We start from the raw sequence: 15,011 nt of genomic DNA, 5'->3' as shown, positions 1-15,011 counted from the left end.
TACGAAGCTTCACCCGGAACACTGGTAAATCTAAGAAGTTGCTTGTTCTGCGACTGCATTGGAGATGAGGGAAGACCGACAGCGGGCCAAACGTTCATAAGATGAGGGCATTCCGCTCAGAAAACGGTAATACAATCATCCCTCTTTAACATCTTCACTATCTTGCCATCTACGATCACCGAAAGTTCCAACAATATGCGTCATTTCGTCAATCTTACAACCCTTCTCTTTTGTGGCACTGCATGTGCACAATTTGCCTCTGGCGATTTTTCCGGCATACCAGTCATGTGTCAGAATGGCAAGTCCTTGTCGTTCCATAATCAATTCTCATTGCTAACAGACGTTTCAGGGAAAGAACCTACCCTAAGCTGCTCGGAACCCATCCAAGAAACGTGTGGATGCGTCTGCCGTGATGGAGCGACTTTTAATCAGACGCGTCCCGGGTCCTTAGTTGATGTGACTCTACCGCCGGTCTCACAACAGCTTCCGGGGAAACCATGCATGGCTGAAGTTTTCGTTCCCTGGAAGGATATCGACTTGCCTCATACGAAGGATTCCTACGAACCGTCGAACATGTACGACGAGATGGTTCATGTGCCAGAAGATAGCGTATTTGTGGTCGCCGATTCGTTGGGGAGGTGTCAGCACTTTGAGGTGTTTGTCGATGGCGAAAAGGTAGGGGTTACGAATGGAGACGGACCTCTTGATAACTGGCCTTGTGGCGACCCCGAAACCTGCATAGAGAAGAATGGAGGAAGCCATGGGTATTTTACGCTTCAGAAAGGCTAGTCACTTCCAACTCGGCTATGAACTAAATCTCGAGGCTAACTTCAAGTGTAGGATCACATGCCATTGGTCTCAGATGGATCGGTATCACAGACGCGTGTAAACACATCTCTACTGGACGTGGCTCGTACCAGATCTACAAGAAATGCTGAACGATCCTATGTAAACTTAACATAGCCTGCCAGGCAGTCCAGGAAGTAATCTGGTCCCAACACAAAATTTTGGTGCCGAGAACCAAATGTTGATATTGAGATGAGGTTGGAAGATTGTTGATGTCTATGGTTGGGAGCTGAGGTTGCATTTGTCTATGTTTAGCGCCCCATATTTATGATGCGCTACCTACACCAACTTTTAGTGCTTGTCAGTGCGAACAGAAATCGGTACTCGTACAATACAAAGCCTAAAACAAAGTTCCTGAGTCGATGCGAAAGACTTCGCATTCAGTCGAGATTGAGGAATCTGACCATAATAGCACCGTAGCACCGTGACGCAGGCGAGCTCCAGCGAAAGAAAACCAAAGCTACATTATCAAATCGTTCTTCAAAGCTCAAACCAATAGTCTTGGCCATTCAAGTCTGACCTCCTCTGGAAGACCTAAAGTCGCATTCTATATACTCATTTGGAGCGTTATATACAAGGCTGACGTTCAGCCTTGTCTCCAACACTGCTCGCCTGCGCTAAAGATTGCAGTGCAATTTCGAATCTCACCGCAGCGAAGAGGACGAACCATCCTCGCTTATGCACATACCCCAGCTCACTTACCTGCTCGTTCACGCTAAGAATCGCAGTGCAGTGCCGAGCGGGAGAGCAAGAACGTGGTTGTGAGGGTTGCAGACTTACGTCCCGAGACTGCATTGATATGTCCGTTATTGGTCAGATATTCTTCTTCTTCGCCACCCAGCCTCCCATAGCCATCCGCTTTAGGCTAGCACACGCCGTCCTCCTTGCCAAGCTATAAACCATCGATCTATATAGACAGCCTGATCCAAACCTTGTACGACAGATACTTAGACGAAAGACATAACTAATCGCGAACACAGGGGGGAACAAGTAGAGACATACATGAAGCACACGCATACAGACAACAAGACATGAATAGTGATGTTGACTAGAATCTATTGATAAACAACAACAACAACCCCCCATCTACAGCCCTTCAGCACCGCCCTCCCTCCTCCCCTCCTCCTCCCTCAAATCCTCTCTACTCCCCTGTCCCCTAATCCCCCTCCAAAGCCCACTCAACGTACTAAGCGCACTCAAGCTCCTCCCTCTACCCACTCTCCTCCCACCAGGCGTCCTACTCCCCTCCTCCCCACCAGCAGCACTATCCCTTGTCCTCCGTCTACTCAACGGCTCACCACCCAACCCCATTCCCATTCCGACTCCACCATCCTCCCCACTACCATCTCCTCTCTCTACAACATTCCTAACACCAGCACCAGCACCAGCACTCAAAGCAAGCAAGCTCTCCCGCCTCCTAACCGAATTCCCCCGTTTAAGATCCTGCACCATAGTACTCAAACTCGTACTCAGCGGACTCGCCAGCAAAGGACCCCCCACAATACTATTCCTCGCACTCTGCACGCGATCGCCCGTGCGCAACCTGCGTAGTCCAGAGCCAGGCGTAGTGGGGACTTCGTTTTGGCTCTTGCCTCGCGTTGGCGTGCGGGGTGGTGGCAGTGGTGATGGTGCGGGGAGATTGGTATCTGAGACGGAGACGAGGGGCGCGGATGGTGGTGCGGCTTCGGAGGGGAGGACGGGCGTGGATGTGTGTCTGTTTAAGGGTGGGGTGCGGTAGGTAGGTTCGTTGGGGGCGGACCAGGGGTTTGCGACGAGGGAAGAGATGATGTCTGCGGTTGCGGGGCGGGAGGAGGGGTTTGGTGGTGTGACGGGGTCGGTGGGGGTGAGTGTGATGTTTGGGGTTGAAGGGCGAGTGTCTTGGTCGTCTTGGTAAGGACGTGACGTGTCGATGGGTGGGGATAGTGCTCGTGTTGTTGAAGGACGGCGCGAGACTTGTTCGCTCGGTTCGGATGTACCGTCGACGTAGACTTCGCCAGCTAGGTGAATTGCATCTTCTGGCTCTGGATCGTGGTCTTCGTCGTCGTCATCGTCATCGTGGTGGGATGGGCGGCCGCTGGTGATGAGCCAGACGCCGAAGAAGGTTAGAGCGCATCCGCCAACGAATTTTCCAGCGTCTTCTCCGGAGGTGCGCTCGAAGTCGCGGTAGAGGACTGCTGATCCACCGATGACGGAGAGGGTGAAGAGGACGAATTGGACGGGGATGACTTGTGTGGCGTCGAAGCGCTGGAGAGCTCGATTGACGTATTTGATCTGCATGACGGCTGTGCCGACGAGGATGGCAACTAGCAGGTAGAAGACTGGGAACGTGATGGCACGCCAGAGCGTGTATGAGAGAAGTGAGGCAACGCCCTTGGTTGACAAAGCTGTGTATCCGCCTAGACATAGGTTAGCAGTTGGTTACAAAACAGATTGACTTGAACATACCAAAAAGTCCTACAAGTCCCAGATCAATCAGGATATTCTTCTCCCCATAGCGATTACTAGCAACCATCAACACAGCAATAACTCCCACCGTAATCCCCAAATACGTCTCAAACTCCCATCGTCTTATCAGGTCCCAAATCTCACCAGGGCCCAGTTTAGGATTATTATCATTCGCGGACAGCACGACTGTGACCGCGCCTCCAACGGCGATAATAACACCCAGCGCATCCCTCTTGCGAAATGGCTCTTTTAGCATAAAAGGCGCAATGATGCAGTTCGAAATGAGCGCGACGACACCCAGCGGAGAGACAATAGATGCGGGCGCGAATCCATACGCCAGGAAATTCCCCGCTTCGCCAACAGTCATGAGGATGATGCCGAACCACCAATACGGCGATTTGAGATACGATGTCTGCTTGAACGCTTGTTCCTGCTTGCCCGACTCAGCGCTATCCTCTCTTTGCACGCTCGGCCTCGGAATCAACGGATCGTTCTCAGATGCTTCGAAGATATCCTCTTGATCTCCATTCTGTCCGTTACTTCTTCTTCTTTTCCTTGACTCGACCATATCCTCGCTGCCATTCTGCCTCCGTGCCAACCCCATCTTCTGCACCTCTTCTGCTAACCTCCCCGCCCCACCATCACTACCCATCACCTCGGCTTCCCTCTTCCTCCTCTTCCTCTCCCGTTGTCTCTCCTGGAACTCCCTGTCTAGCCGGATGTGCGCGTACCGCTGCATGTTTAGCGCAAACGATATAAGCACATTGCCTATTATCGCGGTGATGATGCCAATCAGACTGCTCCAGTTTTCGGTATAACCGCCACCTCCGCCTCCCCCGTGCTCTTTCGATATCCAGGACAAGGCATTGTATGGTGTTGGTAGTGGTGTGGGTATTAGGCTCTGTATGGGTGTCGCTGTGCCAGCAGCGACTGTGTGGCTGGGTGGTATATGCATCGCGCGAGATCGTAAAGTATGGACTCGGGAATGCGCTTGCTGGTGTCCAAAGCAAGAGATGTGTCCGCGGGAGTAGGAACGGTAGTTGTGAATCTACACACGATGGTTGGGGCGGCGGAATGTCGTTGACTCGTGGGGGAGGATTCGTCTTCGTTCCGTTGCGCTTCGTTTCGTATCGTGATTGACAAAGAGCTATATGTACAGTACAGCGTCCACTTTCTCTATCGAACGCAACGAGGGGATACACTATATGCGACGAGGAATACAGGACGGTGACACCATGGTGTTTCTTTGCCCAGGAAGCTGTGCAAAAAGGCTGGGTTTCGGCGGTGCTACGAAACTCGCAGCTTTGGGTTGGGTTGGCGCGGGTTGGCTTGTCGGCGTTAGCTGTATGCCGCGCGATGATTTGCAGGGTTGTCGGAGCAAGCCTTCTTTCACATGACGATGGAGTGCCCTGTGCGCTGATGCATGCTGGCCAGCGCTAGCTGTCACGGTGCATGCATTATCCGTTCATTCCGGCGGGTCGCACGAATGGTAACGGAGATGAAATGGTATTGCGGTATTAGACATGCGACTTACGAGACAAGTTTTCATGGCGACGGGAGAGCCTCAATCACTCACATCAATCTCCAGGACACAGGTGCGGTGATTGATCAGCGTAATCCTGCGCTGACGCGGAGAAGCAAAAAGCGCCTCTGTTTCCTCACTGGTCAAACTGTACTAAACAACAAGTCGTCATAGAAGAATCTCGAAGCCGCAACACAAAGTCCTTTTGCGAGTTTCCACGAGACCGCCCATTGTGAGTAGGTAATGTAGATTGTCACGTAACCTAATGCAAATGGTAAGAAAAGAGGCACTCAATCATCTCGCCTGACCACGTCACAGAACAACCTCACAAGCTACAAAACGAGATTCTCCACGGAGTTTTCAAAAAAATACCCATTTTTGAGATATGTTGTACACTATCAAGCGAACTCGATGCCCATGTGAAGTCAATCGAAAGAAAACCCTACGTGCATGCCATCTCCGAAAGATCATGTCCATCAACACACACACTCGCTCTAGAATGCAAGCCCGCTATCCTTATGCTTTTGTAATATCCCCGACTCCGGGCTCAAGGATCGAAAACTTCAATCTCTTAAATTTTCGGACTCAACTCCCTCACCCTTCACTCTGAACACATTGCCTCGCTCCTAAGCAAGGCTCATCTGCGCCTCGCCATTAGTAGCCTCAGCAACACCATCACCATCCTGCTCCATACTCTCAGCAACGACATCAGGCTCCGCAGCGAGAAGACGGATGCGCGCCTCAACCGCCTCCTCACCAACAACAGACTCCTCGACCTGTGCCTTGCGGATGAAGACTGTGTGCCAGCGCTTACCCCAAGCCTTGATGAGTTCGACCTCCTCTTCCGTGAGCGCGCCATTCGATGACTTCTCAACCAGGGTATCAGCAGAACCTTCAGCGACGCCACGCATAGAGTCTTCAATGTACTTGAACAGCTCGCGGGCGTTGTCACGGTCCTTAGCCAGCGTAGCCTCGACCATCTCGATCTGTTCTTGAGGAAGACCCTTCTGGAGACGGGCAGATGCAATCTGGCGATTGCGGTTAGTCACCTTGGCGACGGTATTGCTGACCATCTCGAACACCCAGCTCTCTGTCAAAGCCTCGCCAGCTCCCATGTGGCTACCAAATACCCACTGGACGACAGTCATCGGCGCAAGAATAGTATAGTTGAGCAGAATATCGATGATGCGGACTGCAACACCGGGCTGGTCTTTCCAGTACTCGACGACGCTGGCGACAATCTGGCGACGCGCGACCTCGTTCTGTGAGAGCTCGAGTAGGCGGTCCTTGCCGCGTTCAATGCAGGATAGAACGTGGGAAAGTGACTTCGCTCCTAATCGGCAGATGGCGGTGACGAAAGCATCGGTCGAGGGTACGAGAACCTCAGTGACGCCTTGTTCGAGAGCCTTCTCGTGAATCGTGTCAATGGTGACCTGAATCTCCTCGGCTGTAGCCTTCTTCCTCAGTTGACTGAGAAGAGTCTGACCTTCGGTAGCGTAGGGGGTTTCTGGATGCGCTGTTAGTGAAGACCAATTCAAAATGCGAAGCATACATACGCTGGTTGTCGTATTTGAAGTCGGGACTGTTGTCTGCGTCTAGTCGCTCGGGAATCATAGAGTGCATGGGCTCTGGTAGCGTTGATCGAATGCGCTTGGCAAAGGACAACCGTATCTCCTTGTCCAAGGTCGCAAGAATGAAAGCCTTCTTGGGGTGCAGGTTTGAGAGCTCAAGATCCTCCAGCCATTCCGTCCACCTCCACCTGAATTCGAAGTTGCTGAGATGGTGCGAGAACCAGTCGAGGAATCGGTAGCCTAGCTCCAGATCCATCATAGGCAAGTTCTTGTAGATGGTACGGATAGCACGTCCAAGGGAGGGCGCGATCGCAGCGGGCGCGACCTTGCAGCACTGTGTGATCAGTGCGTGGTAGTAGACGAGCTTGTGCTCTGCACTGGGCAGCTTGAACAGTTGCGAAAAGATAGCGTCAATGATCATGTCCTCCGACTTGTATTGAACCTTGTCGCCAACCAACTCACGGAACTTGTCAAAGGGCGAGCCACGCTTCGCGAAAATGTCAACTGACCAGTAGCAATCGACGTCCACAAGGAACTTTGCGACCATTTCACGGTTAAAGTCAAGCTGGTTGATGGTGTCAACGATGGCATCTCGAACGAGCGATGACGCGATGTCTGTGGTCTTGGGCACAGTGTCAACTTCCTGATCGGCGAACAAGGAGAAGTATGCCTCTGGGAAGACCGGCCGCGGGCCAGGGTTGACTGGCGATGGGATGGTGAAAGTAGGAAAGGCGTGAGTCTGAGGGGCCATGGGGAGAGCGTCTTCCTCAGTGTTCATCCTACGTAGAGCGTCCTTGTCGATACGTGGAATGCACCTTAGTTCAAAGCCAGACTCGGCCTCAACTGATAGCTGTGCTTGAAGTAGGCCAATAACGCTGTGGTGGTCAACCGGCTTCGATTCGAAATCGCCGACGTAGGAGTGAATGAGGCTTTCAATGGGAACCGCGTTGCTTGCTACTATGCCAGTGTTCTTCAATAGCTGTTGTGCTTGCTCGTGGAAACGCTCTCCTCCAGCGACGATGGCGTAAGGAATGGTAAGAAGAATGATCTTGACCAGTTCAATACCGACAACCTAGTAATGTCAGTAGGTGTGATAGCTAAACGCATGTAGCTCTTACATCGTTCTCGTTGGCACTCTGGAGATCAACGACTGTGTCGAAGAGCTGTCCAAGGAAAGTGAAGACACCGTCTTCCTCGTAGAGTGACTGAAGGCAAGCGAAGAACCTCAGAAGCAGCTTGAACTCTTTCCACTCGCCGGCGTTCAGCGCTTCTTGTGCCCGGTCTCCGACGCGCTTCATGGCCTCGATAGTGATTTGTGAATTAACATCGTTGGCGTAGTAGGCGACGGCTGCGACGAATGGGATTTTGAAGGGCTGCTCGATGACACTATCGCAGTTAGTGAGATGGACGATTCAGGACAAACTGATGGTGCTTACAGCTGTACAAAGACATCGAAGAAGTCGGAGCGAAGACGCTCGTCGTCAAAGTGCTCTCCAAAGAACTTTGCGATCTCGATAGCCTCGTCCTGGGGTAGCTTGGTGGAGCTTGCAATGTTTAAGAGCAGTCTACGCAGTTTGGGGAACGGCGGTTCTTCGTATCGGCGACGAGGGCCATCATCGTTACGGCGGCGCTGGGGTCCGCGACGGTCGTCACCGCGGTAGTGATTGTCGTTGTCATCTGCGGGACGCTGTAAGTATCGTAGAAATAGGTAATTGACCACGCCCCAAAGCAAGATGGTGAGGACGGATCCCATGTGCATATAGAGAGCCATGATAGTGATAGAATCAACAAGTCGTCCACACCACATTTGCAGCTTGCGCAATCGTTTGGGAGAGGATGCATGTGTACTCACCATCACGACGACGCTTGTTGTTTCCTCGATAGTTTCCACGGTCGCGCCTGTCGTCACGTCGGTCCTCGCGCCTATCCTCGCGCTCTTCCTTGAAGTCTGCGTCCGCCATGTCCGCGACCAAGATTGCGCGTGCCTTTTCTTCTAACGTTTCCGGAGAATCTTCCCTCTGATGCAATGGAATCCAGGCACGGTCGGCGCGAGAGTTGTCGCGGTCGCAGTTTACAGGCCTATGCGGTGGATACAAGTCACCACGCCGGTGATCAAATGTGCGTTTTCGGAATGGGGCGGTTCGATTGCGATGTTGGCGGATGGTTCGCGATAGTGAATCGTCGAGATGGCGCGCTGGAGCTTGCGTATCGAAAGGGTTAGCGGCATCTGCGCCCGTACCTTGGCGCTCGGTCCATGCACCGTCAACGTCGACGTCCATCGACGAATCATTGAAGGGTGACAGGTCCTGGAGTAAATCTAGCTGTGTTTCTTCATCTGTCAATTTGAGCATAGCCATCCGATCTGGCGAGATGAACTCGTTATTCACATCCAATCCAATCATCTTGGTATTGTTTATAGCTTGTCTTGTATTGACCGTTACCTGGTGGCGTATTTGACAAGCCGATCGTGTGGCACTTTATAGAAAGATTGCGGGTGAAGATTTGAACAACGTCCCTATGTACGGGACAGTAAGAGGGAGGGTCACCGAGGTGAAGCTTCGAGTAAAGGCAAACTGCGTACAACAATAGAGCTACATATATTGCGACTTCATGTAAAGGCATGAGGTGATAGACACACACAATTCTACTTCTTCACATGTCTGTCGAAGGATGTTCAGGTTCTTGGATTATCTGATACTGCAATTACCAGGAAATATGCGTCACTTCCATCACACAAAATGCATCACTTAGATGTCACACAGTCCAATATACATGGAGGAACATGAAAGAAGTCTTCGTTCTAGAAAGTATGCTGGGAGGTGGGCGAATGGCATCATAGTCATTGTCCGGTAGACATTCGTTCCGCTGCAAAAGTGCAGTGCCTTGCTCTAGTGCTTGCCCAGACTGGCCATCCTTTGTCCAGCCTGCATGGTCCCCATTACAGGAATAGCATTTCCCAAGTTCATAAAAGCTTCATCGCCCGATGTGCAGCCCGCCGAACTCATCTTGAACAAAAAGAAAACTCCCGCATGCAACCCAGGTGACGCATCGTAACCACTGTTGAAGCGTCGGAAATCGGATGAGTGAGACCCTCTCCCTGTATCCCATACTCAGTGCATGTCCGGATTTTGCCCGTTCCCCATTTCCGTCATAGTTGCAACCTTCTGCGCCCATTCGTCATCTCAAAAGGGGATCGAGGAACATCATTTGCGGTGCCGGTCCATGATCATTTCGCGTAAACGGGCAGGCCATTGGCCACCAAAAGAAAAGCAAGCCAGGTCATTCTTTGTAAAGGTGAATGTCGGTATCATTTCAGACGCGCTCAGATAAAGCAGGAAAGGGTGTGCTCCTCGTAGTATACACCTGATAAAACCGACGCCCATTTGAGACTCCATTTTGCATCTCTCCGGACGGAAAAGCTTTGTGCTTAGGCCCAGAGAGGATCAGAAGCCGCCGCATGAATGAATGGTATCGTTTCGCGTGATAGCAGGGGCTTAATCTAGCCTTGCTATCATCTGATCCCGCGTTAATGGCTTGAAGTTCGGCGATTCGAAGTCGAGGCCACGTGCGGCCAGTGTCGCGCGGATGTGCTGCGGTACCAGCTGATTGTTGAGATGAGGAGCAATGGAAAGTTCTAGACTAGTTAGACTCTGTGCTTGTCGCAGGTTCAAGAAGACATACCGTGGTGAGTAAAGTTGTACAGCTCAGGCAGATCACGAGTCGCTCCGTTGGGGTGACGCGAGTCTGGCAAGCGTGTGTTTGGATCCCTCAACTCATCGAAGAAGGGGTGTACCATGGCATCAATAGCGGAAAGACGCTGGGTAGGCGTGTACTCGAGCAGTTTGGAGATCAGATCGATCGCGTTGGGATCAGCCTTTCGGAACACCTGGTGAATGTAAGTGGATGTACGCAGCGGCTGGCGATAAATTGCTCCACATACCTTACTGAACGGATGAGGCTTAATCTGCGGGAACTTGTGCTCCATGTAGTTGGGGTTCATGGTGCGGATCTGGTCTCGGGTAGGCGTTCCCAAGACCTTGATGATCTCTACGAGCTGGTCAATACCCGACTCGCCCGGGAACAATGGCTGTCCAAGCATCAACTCTGCCATGACGCAACCTGTGGACCACACATCTGCAGAAGATTAGCATGTGGCTACTTCCAATTACAACACAACCAACGTACCGATCTTGGTGGTGTAGTTTGTGGCTCCGAAAATCAGCTCAGGCGCGCGGTAGTACCTGGAGCAGATGTAGGACACGTTCGGCTCGTTCTCGACCAGGATTTTGGCACTTCCGAAATCGCAGAGCTTGAGGACTCCGGTTGAAGGGTCTAGCAGTAGGTTTTGGGGCTTAATGTCCCTGTGGCAGATACCCTGCGAGTGAATGTAGGCGAGCGAGCGGAAGAGCTGGTAGATGTACAGCTTGACTTCGAGGATGGGCATAACCGACTTCATCTTGTTGAAGTAGCGCGAAGCACGGTACACGGTCTCAGGAACAAACTCGAGCACGAGATTCAGGTACACCTCGTCTTTCTGTGGCTGAAACGGTTAGCTACACGAAATGCACGCAGGCGTTTGCTTGCAGACACATACCCGCTCGCCATTGTTGTAGAAGAAGGCCTTGAGCTCGACAATGTTGGGATGTCGGACAATGCGCATGATCTGGAGTTCGCGGTTCTGTTTGGGGGGTCAGCTGAGGCTGTGTATTTTGGCGTGTGTCGCGCAAACGCACCTTGAAGCGCTTGTCTTGCAGGACACGCTTGATGGCCGCATCTTCACCACTGGGCGACAGCTTCGTCTGGAAGACTACGCCGAAAGAGCCGTTGCCGACAATCTTGCACTGCGTGTATGCGAGGTCTTTGTAGTCGCCGGTCAGGCCGTCCTGGACCTTTTCGCGGATAACTTCTGTGGGATTGTGAGCATGACATCAATTACGCCGTGGGTGCAAGGGGGAGACTGACCACCCATTCTTAGCGATGAGAAGGCCGATGGCCGGTTCTGGCTCATTGTTTGGGGTTATGCGTGAGGGAGGGGGTCCGCAAGCGATGCGCGGATTGCTGGTGGGGAGGAGGCTTTGGTGTTGGGAGCAAGGGGGTGGGTGCAGAGTCGAGTTTGGCGGAGCAGAGGCGTAGTGGATAAGGTTGTAGGCGCGAGGTCGAGTGTCAAGAGGGCGTGGTCCCGCGTGCCGTCTGTGCAGTACCAGGTGACGCTTCTTGTGGCTGACGGAGCTAAGGAACAAGGAAGGCGCAGGGGGACCGCTCAGCAACGATGGTCGGGCAAAGGTCACAGCAGCAGGTGGGAAGGGGAGGGTGAAGGATAATTGACGGCGGAGATGGAGAGCTTGTGAAGGTGCGAGGAAAGGCGACGATGGGGTTGAGTGACGGCAGTGCTGGGGATTAAGGGCGGGGCACTGCTAGTGCGAAATTGGGTGCCAACGTGATCAGAAGGCCTGCAATTCACGTACTTGTCAGCGCAGGCCAGTCGAGCGGCGTCTAAGCTGGCAGACCTTGAGCGTACGGTAGTGGCCCGGTGCAGGAATTATGGACCTGCAGCAAGTCGGCGGGATGGGATGCAATGCAGATGAGAAATGCTCGTGGAGCCTTAGATTAGGTACACAAGGCTGCTGGTGTATTGCGGAGGCAGGAGCCTGCGGATCGTTGTTGCTTGAAACAGAGGCGTCAGCAGTCGCGGCTTCGCTCTGGCACACACGACATCAGACGTGTTTATGACTGCTGGCCCAGCCAGACTCTAACAGACGACACCACGAACATTCAACATGACCATTGCGTCTGCAGCTGCGGACGCCGGCCTGCACGTGAGGCATCAGATTTCTTCCCAGCACGCCGTCATGCCGCCTGAAATGAGCTGCACCCACTTGCTCGTTGGCGCGTGGCTGAGACGCACTCCAATCATCGCTGGAGCTTGCCATGCTTATACCAACCTGGCAGTACGAGCCCCGAATGGCTCGCCAGCGATAGGTTGCGCGCGCCCATTAGTGAGTAGCTGCCTCTGATGCTCCGTTTGACATGCGACAACCGTTCCCATTGAGACGTTGGCAGCCCATTGAGGCCGTTACCATGGCCTGAGCAAAACCCTATCCACAGGGCCCACGACGCCTCTAGCGAGTCTCCCTCAACACTCCGCGAATGCTCGACAACGTCAGCCAATTCCATGCTGCGGACGCCTGAGCGCCCGCGGCAGCAATTTCATGCAGCACGCAGTTCGAGCAACCACAACCTTGTCTTTGTTTGCACCACAGCCCGTCAATCAAAGCCGCCGCCGCCGCACATTCGACGACGACGTACCATGACACTCGCGAGTACAGGGGTCCGTAGCCGCAAAAAGTCTTCCGACTGGCGTTGCAGAGGCTCAAGTCCGACTCAACAACATGTCTTTTTCAAACTTTGCCCTCTCACCCTTGCAGCCTGCAGCAAAACCAAATCCCACTGCCGCCTCGTTTTGCTGCATCCAGCCCATCGTCATTATTGTCGAGGCCCCGGCCACGCCCTCGTGGCCTGCAGCTCCACTTGGAGGGCAGCTGATGTTCTCTCACGCCCTGGTCCTGGCGCCCCCCTCTTCGTCTACAGCCGAATGTCCGGGCGACCCAGAGGCGTGGCGTGTTATTGTGGTGCATATCCTCTCACAGCCGCCCAGCCCTTAACCTCACCATGCCATTCTCGTCTCGTCAAGTGCCACTCCACCGTTTGTGCCCCTTCCTTCTTGACCGGCTGCTGCGACAAGCGGAAGCGGTCCAAGTCAACGACACCGCTGTCCGAGCATGTCAAGGGCCCACTGGCCGGTGTGAACCACTGCTCGGTGCGGGTTGCACACTCGCCTTTAGACCCAAACGGGCGACACTTGCAGGAACCGACATCGTTGCAAACTATTCATGACGCTTGTGTTCCCCTCTTCGCCTTTCCCGCACTTGGTGCTGCAAGGCACGTGCAAGTCGCGCGCGCAACATGGTCCAGACGCGCCAACAGCCATGCCTTTGATGTGAATTGAGATCACGACCATGTCTACTGCAGGCTACTGAGACAGATCGGGCTGAAACAATTACTACAGATTTTGCATTTGGCGCTTGCTGTGTGGGTAAGCTAGTCGAGCTACACCATCGATGCCCGACTGGCCGCTCATACGTCAACCTGCAGTAAGCATTGCCGTTCGGAAATCCGACCCACCCTATTGGCTTTCATCATGTGACTCCAGGCCTTTTGAGGACGATATTCCCAGCCGCTACAGACGGCTGCATAACCTTTACAATAGCCATGAGACCCACCATCACCGTCATTACTAGCACTATACTGCTACCGACAGACTGGTTCTCGTCCCAGCGTGAGCTGAGTCACGAGTATGCTGTTCCTGTACTTCGTCACTCTTGACCTCTTACCCAAACTCATCACTATCCCGACCATCCCGGATATAGCGAATAGATTATAGACTGTGGTAGATCTTAGATCATAAAGCCCCTGGGGCACTACATTGGTGCGCAGCGACACCTCGTGCGACGAAGCCTCCCGCTCTGTCTCAGATCCGGTGGCGGAAGCTACACACACGTAGAGTGACGAACAAAAGGACGCAGGCCCAGATGTCAGCGCTTTATTCGCTTGCTGACCCTTAGGTACGAGACGACCCAAGAGACGCCAATATTTGCTTCTGTTCTACTTCGAGCAACGCACGCATACACATTTCAGCCTTACGGGGTACCCGTCCTACTCGTCACACCCAACGACCGGACTATGCCGACCCGCCTATGCCGTCGAACACTCGGAGATTTCCTTCCTGATAGCGCGCTCTCATGCAGCACGGAATCAACATGCTCCATTTAGATGAAGACAATGGAGGATGCACGGTGGTTGTACTACACTCGATGTACAGTTACCGACATCGGCCGGGGAGCTCGCGAAGCTTATCTACAGCTGTCACGTTGGAATTCGTTGCAGTGCATCTTGGTGTCGTGGTTACGTCGTCACGGTTCAGCGCACACATCTCATGCTCTCATCCGAGTCGACGCAGAGCCAGCAACCCAGCGGCTACCCGGACGGATGATACCAGTCTGTCAATGGTCAAGTACGTACATGACTGACACTTTCTTCATCTGGTACCGTCATACACCACCGTTAGTGGGTGCAACACCTTCTGGTGCATCTTGGTCAGCCTATACAACAGAACCTCAGATCGATATGATCGTAATGCGCATCCCTCAGCAAAGCCGCGAGCTCTCATTGTCCAATCCCTAATGGTTCTAGCTACAACCGCTCATAACTCAGCTGTAACGATCAGAACACAGTCTGGGCGCTCTTGTCGTCGAAACAAGTACACGAAATACTTTGCCCCATGTTCTACGATTTCCCCGTTCAAGCCGACCCACAATAAGCAATCCTTCCGCAGCTCGAAATCCGGTAGAACGGTTCGAGCAACGTTTTAGCATCGCGTTGTATGTTGATGTTACTGGCCCATCTGCATCACAAGTCGTACTTGGTGGCATCCTTTTCACCTTGTCACTTACGTTGGGAACTCAACGTCGTAACTTGGACCTCACCAATGGAAAAACACTTCAGACGTCGAAATCGATACCAACTATCCTGTCCCTGCCAATTATCGGTAACGTGGATCATCTTCCTCT

General features: G+C 52.9%; 6 protein-coding genes across 6 annotated transcripts; 2 read left to right on the top strand and 4 right to left on the bottom strand.

The window, feature by feature from the left end:
- The first annotated feature begins 5 nt into the window (after nt 1-5).
- On the top strand, nt 6-1,299 carry CC77DRAFT_147552 (hypothetical protein). The gene is made up of 3 exons (XM_018530289.1): nt 6-298; nt 350-784; nt 841-1,299. Exons 1-3 carry the CDS (start codon nt 196-198, stop codon nt 936-938), a joined length of 636 nt encoding a protein of 211 aa, XP_018385388.1. The 5' UTR covers nt 6-195; the 3' UTR covers nt 939-1,299.
- A 679-nt stretch (nt 1,300-1,978) lies between these two features.
- On the bottom strand, nt 1,979-3,898 carry CC77DRAFT_1041269 (DUF803-domain-containing protein; the record flags this gene model as incomplete). Its single annotated transcript, XM_018527232.1, has 2 exons — nt 1,979-3,242; nt 3,292-3,898. Coding segments are annotated over 2 exons (1,866 nt in total), but the record flags the coding sequence as incomplete, so codon positions are not given.
- Nucleotides 3,874-5,019, bottom strand: CC77DRAFT_147467 (hypothetical protein). Its single transcript, XM_018530288.1, has 2 exons — nt 4,826-5,019; nt 3,874-4,619 (listed from the first exon to the last, which is right to left on the bottom strand). The coding sequence occupies exons 1-2, from the start codon at nt 4,838-4,840 to the stop codon at nt 3,936-3,938; spliced, it is 699 nt and encodes a 232-aa protein (XP_018385386.1). The 5' UTR covers nt 4,841-5,019; the 3' UTR covers nt 3,874-3,935.
- A 157-nt stretch (nt 5,020-5,176) lies between these two features.
- On the bottom strand, nt 5,177-8,558 carry CC77DRAFT_1021299 (cap binding protein). Its single transcript, XM_018525236.1, has 5 exons — nt 8,237-8,558; nt 7,821-8,061; nt 7,503-7,770; nt 6,370-7,456; nt 5,177-6,320 (listed from the first exon to the last, which is right to left on the bottom strand). Exons 1-5 carry the CDS (start codon nt 8,343-8,345, stop codon nt 5,440-5,442), a joined length of 2,586 nt encoding a protein of 861 aa, XP_018385385.1. The 5' UTR covers nt 8,346-8,558; the 3' UTR covers nt 5,177-5,439.
- A 1,238-nt stretch (nt 8,559-9,796) lies between these two features.
- Nucleotides 9,797-11,658, bottom strand: CC77DRAFT_147395 (glycogen synthase kinase-3 beta). Its single transcript, XM_018530287.1, has 7 exons — nt 11,347-11,658; nt 11,118-11,290; nt 10,979-11,062; nt 10,570-10,924; nt 10,325-10,518; nt 10,066-10,270; nt 9,797-10,018 (listed from the first exon to the last, which is right to left on the bottom strand). Exons 1-7 carry the CDS (start codon nt 11,390-11,392, stop codon nt 9,879-9,881), a joined length of 1,197 nt encoding a protein of 398 aa, XP_018385384.1. The 5' UTR covers nt 11,393-11,658; the 3' UTR covers nt 9,797-9,878.
- An 819-nt stretch (nt 11,659-12,477) lies between these two features.
- Nucleotides 12,478-13,852, top strand: CC77DRAFT_147372 (hypothetical protein). Its single transcript, XM_018530286.1, has 2 exons — nt 12,478-13,736; nt 13,836-13,852. Exon 1 carries the CDS (start codon nt 12,557-12,559, stop codon nt 13,388-13,390), a length of 834 nt encoding a protein of 277 aa, XP_018385383.1. The 5' UTR covers nt 12,478-12,556; the 3' UTR covers nt 13,391-13,736; nt 13,836-13,852.
- The last annotated feature ends 1,159 nt before the right edge of the window (nt 13,853-15,011 follow it).

Source organism: Alternaria alternata (genome assembly GCF_001642055.1).
Source record: "Alternaria alternata strain SRC1lrK2f unplaced genomic scaffold CC77scaffold_12, whole genome shotgun sequence".
Taxonomy (NCBI): Eukaryota; Fungi; Ascomycota; class Dothideomycetes; order Pleosporales; family Pleosporaceae; genus Alternaria; species Alternaria alternata.
Note: the sequence above shows the minus strand (reverse complement) of the source record. Positions and strands in the feature narration are given on the sequence as shown.